This window comes from Hippocampus bargibanti, linkage group LG11 (assembly GCF_051943395.1).
Source record: "Hippocampus bargibanti isolate YZ-2025 linkage group LG11, ASM5194339v1, whole genome shotgun sequence".
Classification (NCBI taxonomy): domain Eukaryota; kingdom Metazoa; phylum Chordata; class Actinopteri; order Syngnathiformes; family Syngnathidae; genus Hippocampus; species Hippocampus bargibanti.
Genome location: NC_142744.1, coordinates 8,858,735 through 8,884,894, shown reverse-complemented (window position 1 = coordinate 8,884,894; position 26,160 = coordinate 8,858,735). Strand labels below are relative to the sequence as shown.

The window sequence follows — 26,160 nt, the reverse complement described above, 5'->3', positions numbered from 1 at the left end:
GAATTACATTATTGTATTATATTTATGTTGGTGTGTCGTCTTATTTTTAAGATGTATAATTTGTCTATAATTTATCGTCCCCTTTTTGAACGCCTGCATTTTTACAGCAAACTTGTATTGACCAGTTTTTGACATACAGTGATTCCTTACTATTTCGCAATTCACTTATCACGGTTTCAGTGCATCGCATATTCTTTTTCGGGGAAAAAAACATTCAGAATTAAAAAAAATGCCGAATGACTGAGGTTTGGTACACAGCTGTAGCTTGATTGGTTCCTAGCGGTGACGTCAACCAATGACAGAAAAATATCTCATGGTTTACAGCTACGTGGATTGGCTGTGCATCTTCTCAGCCGCGCCCAGCGCCCCCTGTATTATTATATAACTGTGAATTTTTGTCTATTGTGGGTGGTCCTGGTCCCCATTTACCACAAAAGACGAATGATTACTGTACATTCTTGCTTTCTTTGAAAGTCAAGTATGTGTTGAGTTAGATTTTGACTATTCAAGGACGCAAATAAGAAAATGGTCAGTTTATTTCAAGGTACAAGTCGTTCACTTACCATGGATGCTACCTATAGAAGATGTACAGGCATACATGGAAGAAAAATATTAAGGTGAGGAAATATGTCAGTCTAAAAAGGGAAAGGGAAATCAGATCAGTCAATGCACTACAACAAAACAGGAGCTGGAAATACTATGTACAGTATGAAAACTGTTATTTTTGTACAGTAAAAAACATGATTTGTTCATACAATCCAAATATTATCCTTGTGGGTTGAATCCAAATTTAGTAAATAAAACAGTATGATGTCATCCGACGTATATGCGAAAATTGATGAAAAAACAGCAAATGTTTATTATTAAATTGTGGATCAAATGTTTGAGTCGTTTCAGAAAAGCATGCCGGATTGCATCAGATGACATGGCGGTGCTGCATAAGGACAAACGTTTGCCACCTTAAAAACAAAATACATGTATTATGGCGACATGTGTTATATTGTTTATCAGTGTTTCCATAGCAGCACCATAGCCAAAATTACACACCATAACAAGGGTGGTGTTAACTGGCTATCATGTCTTCCTCCTCCTCCCTCTCCTCATCATCAATATATGGAATTTCCAGGTGGTCAAAGCTCCCTCTCAACGCTTGTTTGTCATCCACGATGGTAGAATTAGAAGCGGCGAAGCACTCAGGCTTGATGACGTCCTCTGACAGGTGTCCGACTTTGCACGTTGAGTCGACTGCCGGCGGCACGCTTGCCTTTGCTCCAAACACAATTAAAAAAAAAAAAAACGTTACACACCTCTACCTTGCAGTTCATGTGAAATGGATACTCCGTAAAATAAATAAAAAGAGGCTTGACAGTAAAACACGTTCAATGCGCAAAATTGATGACAGAAATTTCAGGCCAAGAGGAAGGTTGGACCACCGTACCTCCTTACTAACCTTCCGAGTCCAGACTGCCGAGGCGGTCGTCCAGACTGTCCGTGCTCATGGACGATGACGAGTCCAGGATCTCGTTGTCCGAGTTCTCCTGCTCCAGATCGGGTAACCTACAGGCCAGGTCCAACCTAGCGAGGAGGTTCAACAAAAAGGCCTAAATACCCACAAACAGAGTAAATAATCCAAGTGAAGCCATCAGGCTTTTACTTTTCTTGCTTGATGGATTTGATTCTTTCAATGAGGGTCCGTTCATCTGAGTCAGTGTGGTCGGGAATTTCCAGCTCGGATGGTTTTTCCATAATCTGCAGAGAGAAAAGAGAAAAGTCATATGTTACGTGACAATAGGTGCATAAGTGAATAAACGGTTTAAGGCTATTTGGACAGTCACTGTATAACATCAATCCAATGGTATTTGTATATTTTTATTTGTAATATTTTAAGCATGATTGCTTTCGCTGTCATTAAATTGCGAAGGTGTCCCTAATGTGCTTAATACAATACAATATTGATTTATATAGCGCTTAAACAGCTAAAGCGATTGTTAGGGTCATCATTAATGAAGCAGTAATCCAAAGTAAAACCAAAAAGATTATTTAATCTTTGGGACGGCACAAAATGTAACTGCCTCCCCCTGGGGAGGCAGACAGGAAGTCCGAGAAAATAAATTGATGTAAAGATGGACAGAATTTGACATCACGACAGGAAGTCCGAGAAAATAAAATGACGTGTAAGGAAATAGAAAAGATGTTTAAAATATGTTCGCATAGCAAATTGCCCTAAAAGCTATAACAAAGCGCTGAACATGGACAACTATCATATCATGTCAAACTTGAGTTTGTTTCTTTTAGTCTTACCGTGTTTTGTCTCTTCAACTTGAGTTGATTGACAGCCAAAGCCTCAGCATACTCCAGCTCCTGGATGTTCTGTAGCTTCTCCTTGTAGCGCCTGAACTGCTCCGAGATGAGAATTTCCACACACCTGAACACACGGATGCAAACACACACATCAACGTGCAACCTAAAGGCTTGCGATTCTTGTGATGGTGACTCACGTGGTCGTCTTGGCCACGTCCTTCATGCCGAGGAAGGGGTCGTCGGAATTGGGCGAGCGTAGAATGCATGGGGCGAAGACGATGGCGAGGGAGCTAGGTGTCATCTTGTTGTAATTTTCCTCATTGGCGACCCTGGAAACAAAGCGCACAATTTGTAAGCATGCACTACAAATCTCTGACGACCTTTATCCAAATTCCCAATTGAAAAAAAAGGCACATGTGTCCGCGCTGGCTTGCTCGTGACACAATGATGACCAGCATGTATAAGTGTCCTTGAGAGCTTTGAAAGGAGCTTAAAATGTAATGTATTATTATTATCTGATATTTTTTGGCATATTTTTTCTGATATTTTTTGGCATTTTGCTAATTTTGACAATTTTGTCAATTCCAAATGCCTTTTTGCTCTGCTATATTGATTCCGTACTATCGATTGAACCAACTTTTGCAACGTTTGTTTATTGATAAGCTGATAAATTATTTACTTTAAATGTCTTTTTACCGGACAAGGTGGAAGATGAGCCGCTCCAACGTGTTATAATTGGCAAGGGGAAGTTCATCCACCTTTTGGTAGACTGCACGTATTTTCTCAGCCCTCTCTGGAAATTCTGAAAACAAAGAACCAAAATGGTCAATGAACTTCCAGCACATCACGGATCGGGCTGGACGATTTCAAGAAAAGATGGTCAACCGTTGTACAATGATACGGACTCACCCACAGCATGCAGGAAGTCACTGTAAAGAGAAAAAGTCATGAGCGGGTCCGGAAGCTCTCTGAGCCAACGTTTCACCAGACCGGTGATGGTGTGGATGGGGTAGTTTTCCAGATCGGCTCCCTCGGGATCTGATGCAAGAAAAAATAGAGCAAAAATTGAGACTTTCTCTTAAGAAGCACCATAGGTACATTTCTCCACAATTATTTTATTTTTTTGCGGTGCCATCAAACAAGGCAGCCATGTACAGTGATACCTCAACTCACAAACTTAATTGGTTCACAGAAAGTGTGTGTAAGGCAAAAAGTTCGTCTGCCGAACATTTATTTTACAGAAGAAACCATTAAAATGAGAATAATCAGTTCCCAGGTCCCCATAAAAATAATTTTCTACCAAATAAGCCTTAAAACTACACAAAATACACCTTATTTTATGTAGAATAAATGTGTGATTGCATTGTCATTAAAGAAAAACTGTACTGTATAATAGTTGTTTTATTTACCTTTCTGATGGTCATTGATGTACTTGCCTGAGATATCCGAGTGAAGTTGCCATGCTTTCTCGGCGATAATACCCTCACTCACTGTCCCCTGCTAGCTGCTTTTCTTTAATCTAAATTGGCAGAAGTTTTCCAACCTCTTCTATTGCCTGAGACTGTTGCTTAGACAACACAGAAACACCCTTAGCCACACGTAGCAATGGTCGACTTAGCGTACTGGTATGCTAAGTCACACAAACGCACACCTCGTTCGTGTTTTTCGATGATCTCCTTCTTCTACTCATCCGTAATTTACTTTTGTGTCTTCTTCGGCTTAACAGCAGCCTGTGGTGGGGTCTTTTTTTGGTCCCATAGTAGCAAAAGTACTAAACTCATTAACAACCCACGTCCGCACTCAAAGAAAGGGGGTGACGAAAACTAGTCCGCCAGCCACCGTAGCGCCATGTGGTTTGGTTCGTCCACCGAAAACTAGTTTGTCAGCCGAGACTATATGCTCGCGAATTTAATGTTCGTGAGGCGAAAGGTTCGTGAGCTGAAGTGTTCGTATGCGGAGGTATCACTGCATTCCGATTAGAAGGAAACCGAATGACAAAACGGAATAAAAATAGTGCATCTTACCCATCTCCAAGATTTGATGGAGTTCCCGGGCGCGGCACGCGGAGCCCGATTTGCGATATATGCCCTCGGTGTAGAGGCCGTTCATCTCCACGTGCATTAGTAGCAGCTCTACCACCTTGGGCACAGGATTGGCCTTGCTGGTCAGTACGCAAACGTGGACCCCGAAGTGAAGGCCACCGGGTACACTGTCATCCTGTCACAAAGAAATATGACATCAGTTGTGTGTGTGTGCCTGCATGATGATTTTTTTGGTTTCGAGCGTTACCTGAAGACCTCGGTTTCTTACCTGGCGGGCACAGCGTGTTGAGCAGTCGGTGATGATTTTGCTCAAGCATTTCTTATGACATATTAACTTGCATGCTACAAGACAAGCACGAATCAGTCATCCAGAATTTTAAAAAACACTGATCAAATGTATTAACTGTATTAACCCATTTACGGCCAATGCGTTCATATGAAGACAGATAAATTCATTTTTAAAAATTCAAAATACAGTAAAGTTTCGTTATATCGAGATTCTCGGGAGTCGGAAAAAATATCGATATAACCGGACTATCGATAGATCCGATCCTGCGGCATGTAAATTTTCTCCTTGCGTTCATAGAAATAGTATGGTAATAAGCAGTACTATCGATATAACCGATATCGATATAACGAGACTTTACTGTAAAATCAAAACAGAGTATCGAATAGGTTCAAACGGAGCACAGTAAAGTCTCGTTATATCGATATTGGATATATCGATAGTCCCGGTTATATCGATACTATTTCTATGCACGCACGGAGAAAATTACATGCAAACAGGGTCGGATATATCGATAGTCCCGGTTATATCGATATTTTTTTGGACTCCCTTGAATATCGATATAACGAGACTTTACTGTATATCATTAACAATTTGTTTTTTGTTTTTTTGTTCTTTTGACTTCAAGATGGCGCTGCGAGAGTGCCTTTCTAGCAGCTCCTGTATTTTGTTTTTTGACTTCTTTCTTTCCTTTCCTCTTCCTTTCATAACTGCTGCTGTGAAATGTAAATTTCTCCACTGCAAGACTAATAAAGGTAAATCCAATCCAATAATATAATTATATATAATTAACAATAATGAATGTGGCAAGAAAAAACAATGCATTTGAAAATGAATTTATCTGTGGTCATAGGAACACTTCTTTTCCTTTCGGCTTTTCCCATTAAAGGGGCCGCCACACCAAATCAGTGTCCTCCATCTTTCGAGGTTTGATCCGCATGGCGTGAATGGGTTTTTAACACTAACTGTCATCACCAGGTCCAGCCACTACACAGTAAAACGTCTTTCACAATATATTTTAGGTACTGTATTTTCCGGTGTATAAGGCGCACCCAAAAGTCTTTTTGGGTGCGGATCATCTTTCTTCAAAAGATGATCCTGCACCTTATAAGCCGGTGCGTCATATGTGAAGTAATATTGAGCCACAACAGGTCTCGTAACAACTGTCACCAGCCACGACTCCATTTCCCCCTGGAGAAGAAGTCGTGTGTAACCTCAGCCTCTACTTTAGCGCCTTATAAGGTACTGTGCCTTATATTTGGAAAACGTTGGTACATTTATATAATTATATTTGTATTTTTTTTTCATTCATTGAAGGTTCGCCTTATAGTCCGGTGCGCCTGATATATAGAAAAAGTTTGAAAATACACCACTCATTGGGCGTGCACCTTATACACCGGAAAATATGGTATATTTCTTCAATGTATTCATCAATTTTCTCCATCTTGCTTCATGTTTTTCCTGTCCCCATATATACGTACAGCTGCACATGTAGGCTTTCTCCATCCCCCAGATGTAGGAGCCGCACAGGTCACATGACTGCATGATGTTGACTTGGTAGGTGCTGAAGCGGTGATCAAGTGGACCATCAGGCTGCCGCAACAAAAACAAAATATTTCGCAAGTTTTAAAGCACATGTTTTATTTTAGTAAAGTTTGTAAGAATACAAACAATCTTTTCAAACTTACACATTTGTCCTTTTTCCTTCTCTTCTTTGTCATCTTGGAAGCCTGAAAGGAAGCCAGAGTTTTTTCTTATCATATTCAGCATAACACATTTAAATTCAGTATATGACCGCCAAAGTAACCTTAACCGGCTCCGAGTCAATCCTCTTAATCTCGCCCCTGATGAAGCCGTCCAACATGGACTGAAATAAGTTGACCACAAGTGACACCTCGCTCTTATTCTTGGAGCCGGCAAGAGAGCTGACTTTGTTTTTGAAGCCTTTCATTAGATCTTTGTAGCCAATTTGAGGCTTCTGTGGAGTGCATACGAAACATTAAAAACTTCCGAGTCTCTGTGTATGTAATACAGGTAGAGTATGGAGGTGTAGTCCACTGACCTGGACGGAGAACATGCCTTTAATGGTCTCTCTGAACTGCATGGTGGCCGTGAGAAAGATGCTCTCTGTTGGTGACAGCTCTTTGATTCGTGTTCGCAAGTCATTCACCTGAGAAATAAAAGTCATGAAAATTAAACACAACTAATATAAAGTTAAATATATATAAAAGTTGGTTATTTGAGGTGAGATACTTTTTTTCAAGTCGGCATTTAATTGATGCATGGTGTCTATTTGAGTGAAATGTGAAAAAAACAGATTTCAGTTATAAATGTTACATATTTGTGTAAATGTAAATCCTCCCAAGTACTTGACATTGCAATTTATTAAAAAATGGCATAAATACAGTGGACTGTCAAGGCCTGCAAAGCCTTTTCTGCGAGCCTAAAAAAAAAATCTGAATCACGGACTGATGTTAATTATATTATATCCATGAATTCTTATGAAATAATTCCAAATTGTCTTTCAGCTTCCTTTTATTACTTTTTTCCTGTGGCGCTACTTCCAGATGTGTGTTTTTGTATTTAAGCGTTTAACCAATCACATTTCAGCCATCGTTTGTTACCAGGGTGAGAAATCTACCTGGACGACTTCACAATCAGCTCTGCGAGCCCAGTTGATCAAACTGTTACTCTAGCCAATCAGATTTCGAGTTGGGAACCCAAAATGGGTACCTTCTTGAAGGCGTTGCTGAAAGTCAGAATTTTCGCAAACTATGATTGGATCGCCAATCATAGTTTGCAAAAACTGCTCTGTGCGCAAGCCGCGAGTGACAAGAGCATACTGGCCAGAGCTAACATACTGTATCGGTAGCGAGCTGCATAAGCAAATATATTGTGTTGATTTAATAGCGACTGTCAACTCATAATGGCTGAAGTAGGAGAAGACATTGATTTAGTTGGAGATTTACTGTTAAAGCCATTTTAAAGACGGACTTTTCAGGAAAAAATTGACATCATTAAGAAAGGTTGGTCAGTTATTTATTGGCTTTGGTGGACTTGTCACACCACACTTTTTTTCAGTCTGGATTGATTCAGAGATAGCACTACTGAAGGCCTAGCGATGAAATCAACGGCCAACAACTGCCTAAATATAATGTCTTTATTCAAAAGTCATTAAGGTGTTATGCTCACTTGGTTGCCGAGAAATTCATCCAGGTTGCGCAGCTCTTTGGGGTCTTGGATCTCACGGTCCAGTGAGACGTTCCACCGCAGGGCCCGTGTGGCCCGGCTGATTTTGATGGTTGGGTTACGAACCATACGCCCAGAGGATTGCTCGGGCATCTTGTAGGTCTGGGGCTTGTAACTGGGCAAGGTCACTGCAGGGAAGCAAACATTTATGTTGCTTAAACGTCATGGAATATTCAATTTCTATCTGCTAAAATCTTATATCTAGACCAAAACTAAACATTGCTACTGTGACATACTGTAGTATAAGGCGACCAGCTTGATGATATATCACTATCATTATACAATGCTGATGTATCATTTATAATACTGTAAAGCCTGATAAAAATATTAAGATTTAATGCTGGTGATGAGGTAATGATTTTTTAACATAACATGCTACAATGAATCAGTGTTTTTCAACAATTGACATGCAACATAAAGATAGTGTTTTATCCTCGCAAATTGATAGGTTTTCCTACTCCAACAGTTTCCCATCTGGTTACTGGCCACCAGATGGAAGCATTATAAAAAAAAAACTTGTGCTTAAACTGATGACAGCAATTCATCTTGAATTGAGTTTACAAACACTCACCAGGTTTATCTTCCACAGGAGTGTCATTATTGGTGGATACTTTAGGCGCCCACTTGCGCAGGAATCTACTAAGAAACCAAATTCTGTGGCAAAAACAATTTTAGTCAGCAACACAATTGCATGTGGATCATTTCGAGGGTGGTGTTGTACTTTTCAGGGGTGGTGAGGTGCGATTGGTTAGTTCGCTGTAATCCAGAGTCTTCATTGGACCTCCAGGCAGGAAGGCTGTACCTCGGCCCGTCTGGCTCCGTTGGGATCTATGTTGAATGCATGCAAGAATGTCAATGGTTTTTGTTGGAATAAATCAGCAAATAAAAAACAGATGGCTAAAAAAGTCCAGCCAGCCGATCTCATGCAGCTTTCCCACCACCGCACCATTTACATGGCATTTAAAGACCTTAACCTGCAAGGTGCAAGGTGCAATGCAAGGTCATGCAAAACCGCCCTGTGTTATGGACATGAGCCCTTTGTTGACATACTCATTGGTGCACGCAAAAAAAATGGTGACCAGATAAATCAATTTAAAGGCCTGTACCTACCACAATGTTGTTTTTAAATGACAAGGAAGACAACATATTTTACGAATTAACTCATTCACTGGCAGACGTGCAAAAATGTGTCCACTCCTGTGCCAGGGTTTTCTCATTTTCACTCAAATTCCAGGATCCTCAGAAAATTGAGTTTTAGGACTACATAAACATTCAATGCAGTGTAAGAAACCTTAGACACTCTTCTTTCATCAGAAAAAGAGTTAATTCCTAAGTTATATGGGTCTGGAGTAATATGAGGTGCAAGTGGGTGGAGGGGGGGGGGGGGGGGGTTATACAAAAGGCAAATGCTGCCCCCTCATGGAAGGGAAAAACATAGCCAGAGGTCTAACCAGCGCTTTATCGGCACCCCAACTGCAAGAAAAACTAAAACCCAAAGAAATTCGGGAATGGCGCTGCACGTCACATTTTCTCTTCCTGAATACATTCGGAAATAGTAGTGAATGAGTTAAAACAGTTGAGAATAAACATTAAATGTTTGAAAAAATAAAGGTATTTAATATATAAACATTTTGAAAATGATGAATTGTAGTGGCCCTCATATGTGGAGTTTGCAGCTTCATGTGTCAGTTTCTTGCTGAATGATGGAAAATGATATATCGAAATCAAGAACGCACCAAATGCACAAGTCAGAATGATGACTAGTTTCTCAAAGAACCAAGCTGTAGAAACGGAAAGAAGCGTTCCCTTTTCTTTCGATAAGCAAGAGCGGATTCCTTAGCTCATTGACAAGTCCCACAACATTGCAACCAACCATCTTTTTTGGGGGGGAAACATGCACATGCAAGTCGTGCGATGCGCAGCAGCCTCCTCAGCTTTGTACCTTGACCTGAGATTTGAGGGCACGGACATCCACGCTACTGGCTGAAGTCTTCAGGATGGACGCGCGTGGGCTGAAGGGGGGGAGTGGAAAGCTCCAGTACTCGCTCTCCTTGGAGCCAGCAAAGTTAATCATCAAGCCGCTGCGAGTGTAGGCTAAGCGGCGTTTGCGCTTGGGATTTTTGCGCAGGCGCACCCTGACCTGACAGAGGGCCATGGAGATTGATGAAACATGTGTCCTCAAGAGTTTTGGGGGGTTCATAAATGAGGAGCCTCCATTTGTGTGTCAAGTACAAATAAAAATTCCAAAAGGGTGTTTCTAAAATGTTTGTGGCGTTACCTCGCTCGCAGATGGTGAGCTGTCTGAGCCAGATGAGCTGATTCTGGACAGTTCATCAGCGGACATGGACTTCCCTTTGTGCCTGTGACGGACGGAAGTGTCATGGGAAAGAACGAACATTTGGGACTTCAGGTGAAGTGCATGCATACCTGTCTTGTGTGTGCAAAAGCTATAAACATTCCTTCTGCACTGGAGTTAAAAAAAAAAAAAAAAGATCACTTCCAACGTCAAAGTCAAGGCCCAGGTGCCAGTTGTGACGCGCCACATCATTTTATTCGGCCCAGAAAGCAAATCAAGCATGTCAAGTTTTATGATGCTTGCTAAAGTCTGAACCAAAATTTCAAATTGTCCCATGTAAATCACAATAACAGTCATTACTCTTGACCTCAGATTTGAAAAGTAGTTATTCATTAATTTGCTGTGCATTCTGTATATAATATGTGGAGGGTATGAAACATTCTTATGGCTTCCCCAAATTCAAAGCGGCCCTCTGGAGGAAATCATAACCACAATAAAAAATGAGTTTGACACCCTTGACTCATCTACACTTACCGGAAGTCATCTCTGCGTTTATCTTGCCGCCTGTTCACTTCCGGACTGGATTCATCGCTCATTCTCTCCCGCCACCTTTCGGCCTTCTCCTTAAAGTCGCCCGTGTCTTTGTAGCGCTGGAGGGAGCTGCTCTTAGGGGAGTCAGCGCTACCAGTTGTGTCATTGCTACCCACTCTGGGGTCCAAGGGCAGGGACAGGGGCCGGTTGAGGGATGGCGGAGAACCGTGACCTCCTCGTCTCTCCCTGCTTGCGGTGGTCTGAGCCTGATCGGTGTCAGCGTGCTCACTTCTGTTTGGGCTCACTTCAACTTTTTGTTGCCGACGTAGTCCTTTTCTTGATGGGCTGTGTGATAGTGTAGGTTTTCAGAATCAGAAATACCTTTATTCGTCCCACAATGGGGAAATTTGCAGTTTTGGTGATCTACTCCCATTCATTACCTTTTTTGTTCGGATAATACCCCCCCCCCCCTCACAAAGTAATAATAATAATAATAATAATAATAATAATAATAATAAATTTTAAAAAGCGCCTACTTAGTTCTGGCAGGACAGCCTTCTGTTGAGTTATCGTCATCGCTTGTTTTATGCTCTTTCTGCGATCTCTTGATTGAAGCCCGCCACGCCGTTTGGATCACCGAGGCAGCTTTACTTCGGTTCTCGTGAAACTCACGCCAATTCCTCTGGAATGATACATTGAAAGTATATGCTCGGCCAACTTTAATTTTCACTTATATCATTTCATGGTGATCAAAGTGCAGGATGGAGACGTGAAGTTGCACTTAGTCTTTATGTCTCCTACCATCCAAACTATAGCGAGAGTTGAAGTGATACCCCCGCGTATCGAGTGTGAATCCTACCTGTATAATGAGTGAGGCATCTCTCTTCTGCAGGAAATGCATCCTTATCAGACACGCACGAAACCAGCGCTGCAGGATGATAATGTGACGCCTCACTTCCTTGTTCAGGGTGTCCTGCAGCAGCTGCCTCTCCTTTTCTTTAAGGAACACCTATAGTACAATAATAGTAATGAATGGGAAGTGAAAAGAGATGTTTTGCACCATAACTCATTCACTGCCATTTCCGAATTCATTCGAGAATTGAAAATACATAGAACGCCATTCCTGAATTTGTTCGGGTTTTGGTCTTCTTTTTTCTTGCACGGGGTGGGGGGATAAAGCGCTGGTCAGACCTCTGGCAATGTTTTTTCCCTTTCACGAGGGGACAGCATTTACCTTTTGTACAGCAGCCCCCATTTCAAGGTCAGATAACTCCAGACCCATTTAACTTATTAACTCTTTTTTCCTTGTGAATGAATAGAGCCTAAGGTTTCTTACGCTGCATTGAGTGTTTACATAGTCTTAAAACTCAATATTCTGCGGGTCCTGCTATTTGGGTGAAAATGACAAACACCCTGGCACTGTAGCGGACACATTTTTTGACATGTCTGGCAGTGAATGAGTTAATCTGATCTTACTTTGGTTTTTCCTATTTGGTACGTGCTCTTATCCAAGTCCATGCTGATGAGGAGCTTGGTGATCTGTTCCGGGGACTCGGTGGCCTCTTTCGGAAGCAACATTCGGAATTTTTCAATAAATTCCTGTCAGTGAAATGCAAACATTAGCTCTCTACTGTATTGTCAAGCAAACATCAACGAATAAGCACCTTAAAAGTGTATTTGGCATTGTAGCCAGACTTCTGTACTTCAATCATCTCCAAGAGGCCCATGTAGCGAATTTGCTGGCGCACAAGTTCATCGTCCAAGTTAAATTCTTTCTGCAAAATTAAACAAAAACTAAAGATGAAAACAACGCCGCTATTGTTCATGCCGAATCTGTGAAATATTGATCAAAAATTGAAGTCCTGATGGCGATTATATGGCATTGGCAAACGCGCGCTTGAGAATTTCACCCATTGGGCTTTAAAGGGGAAGTGTGTTAAAAAAATTGTCTTGTTAAAATTTGAAATAGCAACCTGTTTTAAATCCATCACAAGGATTGCCATTTTGACACTTGCTGTTGCCGAAAATAACAATGTGGTTGCTCAGTGCTCGAGTAACAACAAATAATAACTCACTTGTTTTTGGGTTTGATCATGTTATGTTCGCATGCATTGAGGCAGTGTGACGTCATTTTCCGTCTACAGTAAGTGGCAAAATGCCATTTTTTTCTTTTTAGGGTCTTGTTGCGGACCCATGAAATATATTTTTCTGATTACGATACACAAGCTTGCAGAAGTGAATGAGTTTTTGGGCATGCGGTTGATTCAACGGTGTTGCCTGGCACTGTGGCAATAAATACTTTTAGGCGGAGTGCAACGTTACATCATATAAATGACATGCAAAGGTGTACCTTTTCCGCATTAGAGCGCAAGCAGAAAATAAAGGAAGGGTTGGCTTTTCCAATGGTGTCCATCAGTTTTGTGAGTGACGCCTATGAGGAGAGCAAAGAGTGTCAATAAATCTCTGTGTTTGGTTTAATTAACAGCCAGTAGCCAGAAAAGGGTACAAAAGGACCTGAAACTGAGAAGAAATGGTTGCAGTCCGACAGGCACGTTTACGGTTGTGATTGTGCGCCACCAGACTCACAACATGCTGGAGTGAGCGTAAATTCATAAGATTCTGATGAGAGGGGGAGAAAACAAACAACAATCAAGTCCATTCTCAACCAATCATGACAATTAGATAGATGATGGCTTCACCTTTGGAATAAGTTGCTTCTGTCGCCCGGCTCTGGTTTTTCTGCCAAAAATATATAATCAACTTTCCTCGTGCAACGGAGCTGATTTACTCAATGCAAGTGTTCTCATTTATGTTTGCAACACCGTTGGAAGTGATCCAGCGGCATCATTGAATTGAGGTCATTGCAGTTCACTCACTTCCTTTTTTCGAAGTTGGTAAAGATGTCCTCAAAGACGTCAAGGGGATGTTCGTCAGAGCGATCGAAGGAGAAGTCCAGCGTACAGCTGTTACTATGGAGATGAAACAACACTCATACTTTTATGGCTACTTTAGGGAAGGTGCAGATATACTTGCCTAGTGTGTGTTTGTGTATATCAGTGACGGACCGTCAAGGTCTGCAAAGCCTTCTCTGCTGGCCTAAAATTATCTGCATCACGGTCTGATGTTAATATTATTTTGTCCATGAATTCTTATTAAATAATTCGAAATTGTCTTTCAGCTGCATTTAATTACTTTTTAAGCATTTAACCAATCACATTTAAGCCATCATTTTTTACCAGGCTCAGAAATCCGCCTGGACACCTTCACAATCGGTACTGCGGGCCTTGTCGCATCAAATGTGTCGATCAAACTGTTGCTCGAACCAATCAGATTTCGAGTTGACAATCCAAAAGTGGTACCAATGCCTTCTTGCAGGGGCTGGTCAACGTCAGTTTTCGTAACTATGATCTGCTAGTGACTACCCAATCATAGTTTGCAAAAATTGCTCTGATCACAAGTCGCTAGTGACAAAAGCATTCTGGCCAGAGCTGCATCAGCAAGCCGCATAAGCAAATACATTGTGTTGATTTAATAGCAGTTTTGTCAATGACAAATGGCTGAATGAGGAGAAAAAAATGGATTTGGTTGCAGATTTACTGTTAAAGCCATTTTCAAGACAGACTTTTCCAGAAAAAAATGGACATAAGAAAGGTCGGTCAGTTATTTCCTCACGAAAGGTACCCTCAAGTGGACTTGTAGAAATTCACAACACACTTTTATCAGTCTGCATTGATTCAGACATAGCACTACTGAAGGCCGAGCTTTGAAATCCATGTCCTGTCACTGGTGTGTGTGTGTGTGTAGGGGGTGGGGGGTGAGGGGTCTACAACTAAATCACTTTGCCACAAATGACCTCTGTGAAAAGTCCTGGTAGGGATGTTGAAATATTCATACCTGGAAAGCGTGTCCATGCGGCCGCTGCTGTGTTTCATGTCTTTGAGGGATTTTCGGGAGGAGTGTCTGGCGGCCACTGGTGTGACAAACAAAGCACACGTATGACATAATGGCCGCACTTCACAACGATTATCCTTTCGAGCTACCCACTCTTCTCCGCGTGCTTGTGTCTCAAGCTCTTGAATACCGCCAGGATACGGAAGATGGCTCGGAGGATGCCCCAACGGAACACCGCCTCGGGGCTGGATGCTACCAGGTGATGCAGGAATGCCCGCTCACTGCCACGGAGAAGAGATACTACTTCAGGCTTCACATGATCTGTGTTTTTCTCTAAGAAACCCTGCAAGTACACAAGAAATGAGAATTGCTTGTATCAGTGAGATTGTTTTTTTTTGGATTATGTCTTCTTGAAACTATAAAAGCACAATGTAAGCGCTCCAAAAAAATCAGGATTACCACTAAGTCATGAATGGATAAACAATACAGTTCTCTTTTTCTCCGTGTGTACGTACATCCATATACCTATCCTGTATACATGTATATATTGAGAGAGAGAGACACAGAGAGAGAAATTATGTGTCGAGAGAGACTGTCCTTTTCATACAGTATGTATGCAGTATTCATTTGACTGGAGAGATGCACACCCCAAATAATAATTTTATATGGTCTATTGAGTGGGTTTTCCAGGAGAAGCAAAATTAAAGTAGTTTGAAGTGCTTCAAGTGGTTCAACACAATAATACAGTATAATAATATTCCAGCGGAACCACTAGTGAGAAAATAAAATGAATAATTTACTCGGCCTAGAACAGATTATCTGGTTATTCCGAGTCGCCTTATCTAAAAGAAAGTAAATCCGTTACAGACGGCAGTGTGGGAAAAACAGGTTCACCTTGATGCAATATGTAACACTGGCAGCAAAGTGCTGAATAACAAAAGACGAATCGCGATCAATGGAGGTCGCGTAGAGCGAGTTATCCTTGAGCTGCAGTGTTAACTTGTCCAACAGCGCTTCATCTGTCGCTTGAGGGAGGCTTACAAAAACATAAAAACAGACATTTAATCAATGGCGCTGGTTTACATGGCTCACATATTCCCATTAACAAATTTGATTGAGCTGACTTGCTCTCCTTGTCCAACGTGTTGAAGAGGCCTCCACAGATAAGATGAATACACTTGCTGTTGTCATTGTGGTCAAAGGCTTGCCAACTGAGGCCCTCAGCCTCATAATCTTCCTGGAAAAGTGTTGTCGAAATCATGTCACACACTTCAGTATCAAAATTGAGCGTACATCACTTGTGTGGCCCAAAGAACAGTACATTTCACACAAATATTTTCCCTACTTGCTGAATTATGAAGATTTGCCGGTTGATGTAACATTGAAGCTTTTCGTTGCTGTAGTTGATGCACAGCTGTTCAAAACTGTTTGTGTGTAGGTTTTCCAGACCAAACAGATCCAGCACTCCGATGGACAAACACTGAAAAAAATTAACAAACACCAGGCACCATTTAGAAACTTCGCATTGCGCAACATAGCACAACGTAGCGCAACAGAACACAGTGGAATATAACATGAGATACTGGAGCATAAGATCCATAATTTACATGTAAACATTGCAACATATCACACAGTAACAAACTCAGATACCATTTCTAAGAACCATTTCAACTCATTCACTGCCATTCCAGAATTTATTCAGGAATGGAAAATATGACGTGGAGTGCCATTCAAATTTGTTCGGGTTTTAGTTTTTCTTGCGTAGGGTGCCGATCAAGCACTGGTCAGACCTGCACTGGTCAGACCTGTGGCAATGTTTGGCCCGCCCACGAGTTGGCAGCATTTGCCTTTTGTGCAGCCACCCTCATTTCAAGCTCAGATAACTCCGGACCCATATAACTTAGGAATTAACTCATTTTTTCTGCTGAAAGAAGAGAATCTTTCTAATGCTGTATTGAATGTTTATGCAGTTAAAACTCAATATTTTGTGGGTCCTGCAGTTTGAGTGAAAATGACAAAAACCCTAGCACTGGAGTGGACACATTTTGCACATCGTCTGGCAGTGAATGATTTAATAATCAAGTAATAGTTTCAATAAAAATCGTCCAAATGGTCTGTCTAATTTTAGAGTCTTAACAGTTATGCGATTTCTGTAGTTCTGCATGAAAGGAGACGATCATCTTTTGTGTGGAGTGAGCACAGTTAACGCACCATGATGTCGAACAACAAATACAGACTGTAACTCACTGCAAAATACCATTATATAATTCTCGCTGGAACATTGGACCATATTTCACAGAGATAAAACTAAATATACTTCAACATTCCATTACATGGTACAACGCAAACCATAATAGAATTATATAAAAAAAAAATACTGAATCTTTTTTCATTTAAAAGAAGTTGACTTACAGAAATGGACTCCTCCATCTCCCGCTTATTGAGCATCGCGTGGTTGATGTGAAGGATGATCCAGTCAAACAGACAGGCGTACAAAGACTTTGCCATGGAATCCCGTGTCGCCAGGCCCTTGGAAAAATAATATAGTCACAAACTAATGCACCATACCGATGAGCAGCAAGTCAACGTGTACCTCTTGTAGAGTGTAGTGTGAAAACACCCTGTCATTGCCGATCAAAACTTTCCTCTCGGTTAAAGTATTTATCAGCAGCTGCTGTTTAACCTGAAAAGAAAGGAAAACAATTTCGTTGACAAGAGAGTTTTGTGTGAAGATAAACTCCAAACGCAGCATTGTTGGAAAGCATTACACTTCTAATTGCCGGGGTTTTCAACATACCTTGAGGAGGTCTGACAAGGTGGACAAAACGTCAGCCGGTCCCACCTCTAAAGCTTCGTTATGCCCTGACAGAGTGAAGGTCAAGTTGCCCAAAAGCAAGATGGCTGAGAGTGTGGAGAATATGCTGCACACACACAAACATTGTTTTTAAATTAATTTAAACGTGGGTCATATTTCCAAACACAGAATTGAAACCGTGGCTGTCAGCCACTCATTTAACTGCACAGGACATTTTTCATTGACTCGGGACAAGCTCGGGCTTGTCACTGACATTGTGACAGATGTCAGAAACTGTGGATGGGGTGAAACTGGATGGGATAAAATTAGTCACTCCATACAGCCTTTTTTTGCATGGAGCAACAGCAGTTTTAAAATGACATATAAATAGCATTGAATCAACTCTGGCCCAAGAAATTATAACCTTATAATGGAAAATAGCATCTGGTATATTTCTGCCTACATGTGTTGCACCACCGTTTGTGTTTAAACATGCGCTGAGCTCTGTTTTGCGTTGTGTGTTGACACACAGCGAGCAAACTTGTTATCATTCAGCAGATTTAAACTGAGAGCATCCATATACGTTTGAAAGTCTACCCAAAAAAATAAAAATGAATAATTAAATTCCCCTCCAAAAAAAGCCACAGAGCTCGATGGGAATCGGGAATGGAGCTCTTTAACGAGAAGATAACGACTTTGTGAGGAGGTTTTCCAAAGATATAAAATGGAAAATTCCAAAATCTAAAGAGAAGATTAGTTTCAATGACTTGATCAAAAGTATACACACTGCTTCTTGGTGGAGGGCACGAAGCCAACCATCTCCATGGCTTGATGCAGCCTCTTGTACTCCTGCATGAGGTTCTCACTATCATCCAAATGGAGGTCTTTCTGAGAAAGAAGTAGATCGGATAGAATGCGAATTGAATCAAATATGGGCACACGTCACGTTGAGAGGAAAGTCTTAAGTCAGCAAACAATTCTATACCCGGACCTTACCTCGCCCGACAACGAGCAAACGTACCTGCTTGAGGTAGAGATAATCCTGAGGCGCCAACAGACGAAACTCCTGCCGCTCATCTTTCGACGCCCCCGCCAGGAAGTAGTAGAAGACATGAAAGTTCCTGCATGGACATCCAACAGTTTTCAAAGCTTTTGTGCTGGTGGAAAGCAATTATGATGATGGCATTTCACGTTTACCTCTCCCTTTTATCTCTGTGAACCACCCGGCACTTTTCAAGGAGATACTTCTTGATAATTACCCTAAAAAAGAGAGAAAAGTTTGATCACATTGCAAGGAGATTTCCAAGGGTTGTAACCTCTTACCCTCGGATGACACCGCTTTCCAGATAGTTGAGTTGGGTGAACTTCCCGAAGCGACTGGAATTGTTGTTTACAACAGTTTTTGCATTGCCAAAAGCCTGTTGAAGACACAGGGAAACTCACTGTTGCGCATGTATGGGGGGGGGGACAACAACATACTATGGAAGCGATTGTGTTCCATGATGGCATTCTGCGGTTTTACTTTGTTGACAAGTTTTGCATAAGTTTCCCTCCCACTTCATCAATAATAATAATAATAATACATTCCTTTCAAAACTCTCAAGGTCACCTTACAGTCACAGGATAGGTTTTTCTGCGGGTGAGCGCGGGAGTCACAGACGCCAGCATACACTCAACCCGAAAGTACCTCAAATAGATAGAAAGCTCGGTAACTAGCTAATAGATAGCTGCTAGCTACAGTAGATAGCTAGCTACAGTAGATAGCAAGCGAGCTAGATCGCTATTTAGCTAGCTAGATAGCTAATAGATAGATAGGTCGCTAGCTAGATAGCTAGCTAGAATAGCTGGATAGCTAGATGAATAAAACATGTTTCTACATTTCTGTTTCAGTACAGTATTTCCCAAAACTTTTAAGCTATTTGAAAACTTTTACGGCAGTCACGTCGTACTTGAATGAAGAACACACACAGGCTATTTCCCCACAGGGACGTAAAACTCAATCTCAGCCCTGAGTGGGCAAAGTATGACATGGATTGTTCCTCATTCCATTGGCAGTGCAGATGAGGGTCGTGTCTTAGCAGGCCAACGCATACAGTGCTCTGTTTCACCTGAACAGTGAGATCACAATACACGCTGGCATTTACTGTACCGGTACTTGGAATATCTGGAATGTTTCACTTGGACATCATTTTTGGAATATGCGAGAAAACAGATAGAACAAGACGAATGCAAGGCCTTTGCGTGTCTCTTGTGTGTGTATGTGAGTGTGCGCAAACCTGGCCGGCCTGTTCAGACACGTTTCACCTTCGCTCTCTTGTGTTAACTTAAGACAACGCCCTGCACATTCCCACCGTGGAGCTCGGCACACACAAAATGCACAGCTCATGTGAGTCATCCGGACAAAAGGGGAATCCTCACTGTGTGTGCGTGTGCGTGTCTGTGTGTGAATAATAATAACAATAATAATACGGTGAGACCTCAACTCACAAACACCTTATCTTACAAACTTTTCGTCTTAATTTATGAAAATTAAACCTTATAATAAGCACTATTTTCATAATACACACCCACCATGGCTGGCGGAGTGATCTTCGGCGGAAGCATACGACCGAACAGCACCAGAGGTTAAGTTACCAACAGTCCTTATGGAAGGTGACTCTCCTTCCATAAGCCATCAACGACCATCAAAAAGGTAAATAAAATGTTATTTTACAGCACAGTTTATTTCTTTAATTACAGTCCTCATGTAATGCGCCTCTCTTTCCAAACAGCAATTCCCTTTGACCTTCGACCTCCAACGCCATACCATCAAGCAATAAATGACCATCACAAATGTAAATAAAGTGACTTTATGATACAATGCAGTATATTTCTTTCATTACAATACAATAGAACATTTATTATACATAGAATAAGGTATGTTGTATGTAGTTTTAAGGCTTATTTAGTTGAAAAGTATATTATATGGAAACCCGGGAACGGATTATTCCCATTTTAATGGTTTCCTATGGGAATTTTTTTTCTCGAGATACACACTTTTCACCTTACACACTCGGTCTGGGAACCAATTAAGTTCGTAAGTTGAGGTCTCACTGTAATAATAATAATAATAATAATAATAATAATAATAATACATTTTATTTATAAGCACATTTCAAAGCTCTCAAGGACACTTTACAATCACAAAATAAGAACATAAATAAAACTACAGATAAAATTATAAATTAGAAAGAGAGATAAAACTATACAGAGAACCCGATATTAAATAAGTGGATTTTGAGATGGGATTTGATGGTGGGAAGAGAATCAATATTAAGTATGTTCGGAGGAAGAGAGTTCCAGAGTTTGGAGAGGGGCAGAGTGGCTGAAAGCCCTGTCCCCCATCGGCATGTGAGTGAGGAGGGAGGTTGTTTACGATACGATCTCATGGAATTGTTTTGGTGCACCCCCCCCCCTCTCCCTTGAATTCCAGTGATAGCGATCCATTATGCTTGCGTTTCGTTCCCAATTGCGACCTAATTAGGAATGGTTTGGCTAAAGGCCATAACAAGACAATCTTTGTCTGCCAAAGCATATTAAAACAAGATTTCAAACAAACATTGCAGCACTTGAACACCCCCCCCCAAATAAAAATAAAAAATAAAACGTCAAGAAGCGTGAAGCAACTAACCCACCCTCCCCCTATTTTTTGTCTTTCTAGTAAATCCTTGAAAATGTAGGTGCCATGATCCGGTGTCGGCACATTTCAAGGTCTGGAATCACGCCTGAATTGGCTGCTTCAAAGCCAAAATGGCCGACATCCTGTTAAACCTCAGGTCCGGATCTTTGAAACTTTTTCAATTGTCATACCAAGTGGGACTTACACATGATCCACTGCCCACAATGAAAACGTTGGCCAAGTGTTATCACTCAGCCTCGTTTCATATCCGCAAGCACTCAAAACGATGTTTCACTGGTGTGGCAACTTAAACTGAAAGCTGAATCTACTTTGGCCTTGTGCTCCATCTCAAACGTTTTGCAGACAAAGCCATAGCACTTAGTACTTCAATTGACCCCAAGAGAGGCAGCAATGTGACAAAGCCTGACTGGAAATCAAAGCACTGAGGAGCTAGACTACACGCTAACTTATTTGATAATCGGCAGGAATATCTCATGTATTGTGGTGAAAAAGAAATTATATTGGGAATCCTGAACACCGAGCCCAAAACTCACAAACAAAGCCATATTTGAGGTGTCGGCTTGGGTTGACCGTGATCTAAGATGCCAAAAGGTGAAATTATTTTTGCCTTGAAACTAGCTTTACCTATTGACAATTTGTTGGACATTTGTTGGACAGCGTCATATCAGGATAGAGTACTTTGTTCAGTTAAAGAAATGGTTATTCAATTCTATGTTAAATTTCCAGGCAAAAAAATAAATGTAAAAAAAAATCACTTTTGAATTTCAACAATTTAAGGAATACAGACGCTCCCAAACTTATGACAAGATATGTTCCGAAGGGTCGTTCGTCAGGTGAATTTGGTCATAAGTTGCTGCAGTGCTATATTTTGTATGGAATGCATGTTCAAGGCTCATATAAGTATGTTCAAGGTATATATATAAGTATATTAAGGCTTGGGTAAGTAACTGGTATTGGTTTGTACTGAAAAATAAACATTTAATAAAGAATATGCTCTATAAAGATATGTACATGTACAACTGGAGAGAATACTACATATACTTTTTTTACTACAGAGCAAAAATGTTCGTAACTCCGACCTCCAAATATAGAATCAACTTTAAAATTCTTTTTGATACATTTCAAGCTATCCATAACCTTCCCCCCATACCCATCTGACCTTCGTCAAATGTCTATTCCCTCTCGTTCCCTCAGATCCTCTTCCTCCCTCCGCCTCTGTGTGCTCCCCCTGCCCGTCTCAGCACGATGGGTGACAGAGCCTTCAGCTGCTCTGCCCCCAAACTCTGGAACCCACTTTATCCCAACATTCGTAACATCGATTCTCTTCCCAACTTCAAGTCCCATCTCAAAACCCACCTATTTAAAATTGCATTTTCTGTGTAGCGCTCACTCTTTTTTCTATTTAAAATTGTATTTTATTTATTGTATTCTATTTGTGATTGTATTTTATTTATTATAGTACCTATGCTTGTCTGTGACTGTAAAGTGTCCTTGAGAGCATTGAAAGGCACTTAAATGTAATGTATTATTATTACAATACATTAATTATTATTATTATTATTATTATTATTATCTGTATGAAGGGAGTTTCTCTTCTGTCTAAACACTTTGGAGTTTCCAAGCTTTGTGATACCTGTTGAGACAGTCATAGGCAAGAAATACAAACATAAAGCTAAAGTTTCCTGTTCGTGTTTTCTTTGCTAGCTTTCTGTTTTGGAGCAGAAGTGATTATGAATGTGTCCTAAAAAAAAAGAAAAAGAGGATGTGAAAACGAGGGTCTTTACAAATGCGTAAAAATCAGTACTTGCGACTGGTTGCTGGGAAACGAAATGAAGGAATTTCAAATATAGCTGCATTCTTTTGTTATATATATTAATACAGCATCGTCAAATAACTGACTGTGAATTGTATCGTTCGATTTTAATTGGATAATTTGAGTACGGTTACCATATTTTCCGTTGTATAAGACGCACCCCCAATGAATGGTGTATTTTCAAACTTTTTCCATCCATAAGGCGCACCGAACTATAAGCCATGAATGAAAATCGTTTTCCAAATACAATATATAAATATATAAAAGTTTTCCAAATATAAGGCACACCACATTATAAGACGCTACAGTAGAGGCGGCGGTTAAGAACTACTTCTTCTACGGGAGGATATGGAGTCGGTGGCTGCTTACAGTAGTTATGAGACCTGTTGTGGCTCAATCTGACTTGACATATAAGGCGCACCCTGCGTATAAGTGGCAGGGTCATCTTTTGAAGAAAATCAAGGCTTTTGGGTGCATCTTATACAACAGAAAATACAGTATACTGGCACTCGCCCAATGAATGTTTTGCAAATCTTTCTCCAATGAAGTTTCTTTTAGCAATATTGTCATAATAATAAACACTATCAACACTTTGTTCATAATAATCACAACTTGAAATTTTCCACAGCATGTCATTTCTACCCATGGACTGCAGGTTTCCTATTTGTAGTTTCAACAAAACTGTAACAACGAAAAAACAAGAATGTCATGTGCCCTACCTGCAACACAGGGCTGGCCCCAAGTATGGCACGCTCCATGCCACTGCAATACATTTGCTGGCTGAGTGCCGTCAGGCAGTGGACCAGATAGCTGCTACTCTCAGTCTTGCCCGAGCCACTCTCACCGGACATCACCATGCACTGGTCCACCTTGTAGTTTAGCATGGCCCGGTAAGCCAGGTCGGCCATGGCAAATATGTGGGGACTAAGCTTGCCAAGCGGCTGGTTCTCATATAACTTGACATACTTTGGATTGTAGTACACTGGCAGGAACTTGTTGGGGTTTAGCGCAACCAAGATGTTACTAGCATACGTGTAAATTTTGTGCTTGAAGAAACGCCGGCGTAAAGCCTCCACAATGGCATCCTCAGTCACGGAGGGGAGGGTGCAAAGGTCATCATACTCCTCTGTGGGAATTTTAATGGCCTCCTCCAGAGTGAAATAGTACCCGAAGCTCTGCTGGTGGCACTCCTGGGCCTGCGGGGGCCACAACAGGACCCTCTGCAGGGGGAACTCTTCAAAATGCAGCCGGCGCTCCTCATCGTCACTGGTCCTCACCTCCAGGAGCTTATACCGGCGGTCGGCATCTAACCCCAGAGTGACCACGGCATTGGAGACCACCGCCGCGGCCGTGTCTCCAGCACCCACCCGCAGAGTGCAGTGGGTGACAGCATCCTGGGAAAGTCTCTGGTAGATCTGCACAACACGGGCCTCTCCATCGGAAGTACTCATACTAATACAAGGAATAAGACAAGTAGAATATAATAAGGTAATATTTGGAAGCAGCAACATAACCACTCATTATTTATAACCAAATATATTTAGCCACAACCACTGTGACAATATCAAATAAATTGAATTAATGAATTAATTAGTGTATTTCTTTGTTGATGTAGCACCAGTGATGACAAAATGAAAGCAACGGCTTCCCTCAGACGAGCGAAATATGGTAGCAACTATTGGATTTGCCTTTATTAGTCTCGCAGTGGAGAAATTTACATTCAATACAATTTTGATATAGTGATAGGTTCACAGGATTTCTGCTAAATCACTTCATCCATACGAGTGATGTTTTACCCGATGTTTTGCGTACAGAATGAGTGAGAAAGTGTAAAAAAATACATTTTAGATTTGTTATCACGATTAAATGGTCAAAATCATTAAAACGCAAAGGGAGGGGTTTATATCCATATATATTTTTCTCAATTTTCTGAAACCTAAATCTGAACAAAATTACACAAGTTCTTTTTTTGCAATATAAAGAAAAGTTCTCCGACACATCAATTGCGAGGGTTGCGGTGATGTGATATTTATTGTGACTTTAAGCACTTTGTCACTCGAATTGTGTTAAATGTTTCCTCTTAAAACCTGAAATAGCTTTCTGGTGCCAGACGCTACTTCTCGAATTGAATCTTTGCCAACCTTAACAGTTCTCTTCAATCGAACACACCCCACTGATCAACTCACCGACACCAGCTCGAATTAACAATTTGCAATGATAGAATTGAGCTTACCTTTAAGAAAAAAACACTCATTCCATCTTAAGAAAGCACTTCTTCTGTTGATGAGTCGTTCGTTATAGTGTTTGTATTTTGCAAAAAGCCAACTAACACGACGTCGGGTGTGGGGGGATACAACTATCTTCACCTGCGTTTCCCAGTCAAGGAAAAAAAATCATTCACGTCCACTTTAAAATGACGAACACCCAACTTGGAAGCAGTTCGGTGGCCACAACGTTTCCTTTCTAAAAGCAATGGGAAGTGTTTCGAATAAGTTTTAGGGATTCGTGTGACGTCTTCTCCTGTTGCTTGTCGTCCGGGGACAGCTGAAAAGTTACTTCCTTACAGTTTAGTTTCACCCCTCCACAACCCCCACACCTGACGAGTCTCCGAATGTAGTTTCAGTTTTGCCTCAGTTCAATTTAAACATGGACCATTTTAGTGTTGAAAAAAAGAACATGACATATCAAGGTTTAAACGTTTAAGATTTAAATTCGAGGTAGTTTAATTCAAACTGGAATGCGCCCGCTCAAGTAACATGCCATTACAGGTGAGTGTGCGCGTGTAGCGCCCTCCAACGGCAGGTAAATTGTAATACAGGCTCCCCCATGAAAGGGACTCTCTCGACAGACAGATAAATACTGTAGATCGATAGACATACCAGTTTGTATTTTAATTCACATTTAATTCACAGTAATTAATTTATATTTTGTATACAATATAATAATAATAATAATAATAATAATAATAATAATAATAATAATAATAATAATAATAATAATAATAATTGATTGGATTTGCCTTTATTAGTCTCATAGTGGAGACATTTACATTTCACAGCAGCAAAGTGATGAAAGGAATGAAATAATAATAATAATAATAATCAATTTCATTTCTAAGCGCCTTTCAAAACTCTCAAGGTCACTTGACAGTCACAGGATGAAGTTATTCTGTGGGTGAGCGGCTGTAGTCACATGCGCCAACCCGGAAACCAATAGACAGAAAGCTAGCTAGCTAGCTAGTAGATAGCTAATCCAATACAGTATTGGTGTTGCTCATG

At 40.9% G+C, this 26,160-nt stretch overlaps 1 protein-coding gene across 5 annotated transcripts; it reads right to left on the bottom strand.

Annotated features, from left to right (window-relative positions):
- Nucleotides 1-25: 25 nt before the first annotated feature.
- On the bottom strand, nucleotides 26-25,454 carry LOC148891414 (unconventional myosin-IXb-like). 5 transcript variants are annotated; one of them, XM_089008087.1, is made up of 42 exons: nucleotides 25,116-25,453; nucleotides 23,602-24,334; nucleotides 18,714-18,808; nucleotides 18,588-18,650; nucleotides 18,412-18,511; nucleotides 18,178-18,278; nucleotides 17,394-17,517; nucleotides 17,190-17,279; nucleotides 17,009-17,125; nucleotides 15,942-16,076; nucleotides 15,721-15,833; nucleotides 15,491-15,632; nucleotides 14,750-14,939; nucleotides 14,600-14,675; nucleotides 13,582-13,674; nucleotides 13,405-13,444; nucleotides 13,220-13,324; nucleotides 13,056-13,136; nucleotides 12,370-12,480; nucleotides 12,182-12,304; nucleotides 11,565-11,714; nucleotides 11,242-11,387; nucleotides 10,709-11,050; nucleotides 10,157-10,238; nucleotides 9,821-10,018; nucleotides 8,600-8,706; nucleotides 8,450-8,532; nucleotides 7,822-8,006; nucleotides 6,692-6,799; nucleotides 6,437-6,607; nucleotides 6,318-6,359; nucleotides 6,111-6,222; nucleotides 4,612-4,685; nucleotides 4,326-4,518; nucleotides 3,211-3,339; nucleotides 2,998-3,103; nucleotides 2,499-2,630; nucleotides 2,302-2,425; nucleotides 1,655-1,749; nucleotides 1,451-1,575; nucleotides 1,048-1,269; nucleotides 26-959 (listed from the first exon to the last, which is right to left on the bottom strand). In XM_089008087.1, exons 2-41 carry the CDS (start codon nucleotides 24,331-24,333, stop codon nucleotides 1,064-1,066), a joined length of 5,541 nt encoding a protein of 1,846 aa, XP_088864213.1. In that variant the 5' UTR covers nucleotide 24,334; nucleotides 25,116-25,453; the 3' UTR covers nucleotides 26-959; nucleotides 1,048-1,063. The 5 variants fall into 5 exon arrangements, with proteins under 5 accessions (XP_088864213.1, XP_088864214.1, XP_088864212.1 ...); XM_089008088.1 differs by having other exon boundaries at nucleotides 27-1,269; nucleotides 9,827-10,018; XM_089008086.1 differs by having other exon boundaries at nucleotides 28-1,269.
- Nucleotides 25,455-26,160: the final 706 nt, after the last annotated feature.

Bases quoted from the DNA above. Each gene is read 5' to 3' on its own strand.
- LOC148891414 (XM_089008087.1), bottom strand. From the start codon at position 24,333: ATGAGTACTTCCGATGGAGAGGCCCGTGTTGTGCAGATCTACCAGAGA. The intron at 8,007-8,449 runs GTGAGTGTTTGT...GCTTCCCTGCAG, and splicing joins TCCTGTGGAAGATAAACCTG to TGACCTTGCCCAGTTACAAG. The intron at 1,576-1,654 runs GTAAAAGCCTGA...CCTCCTCGCTAG, and splicing joins AAATCCATCAAGCAAGAAAA to GTTGGACCTGGCCTGTAGGT.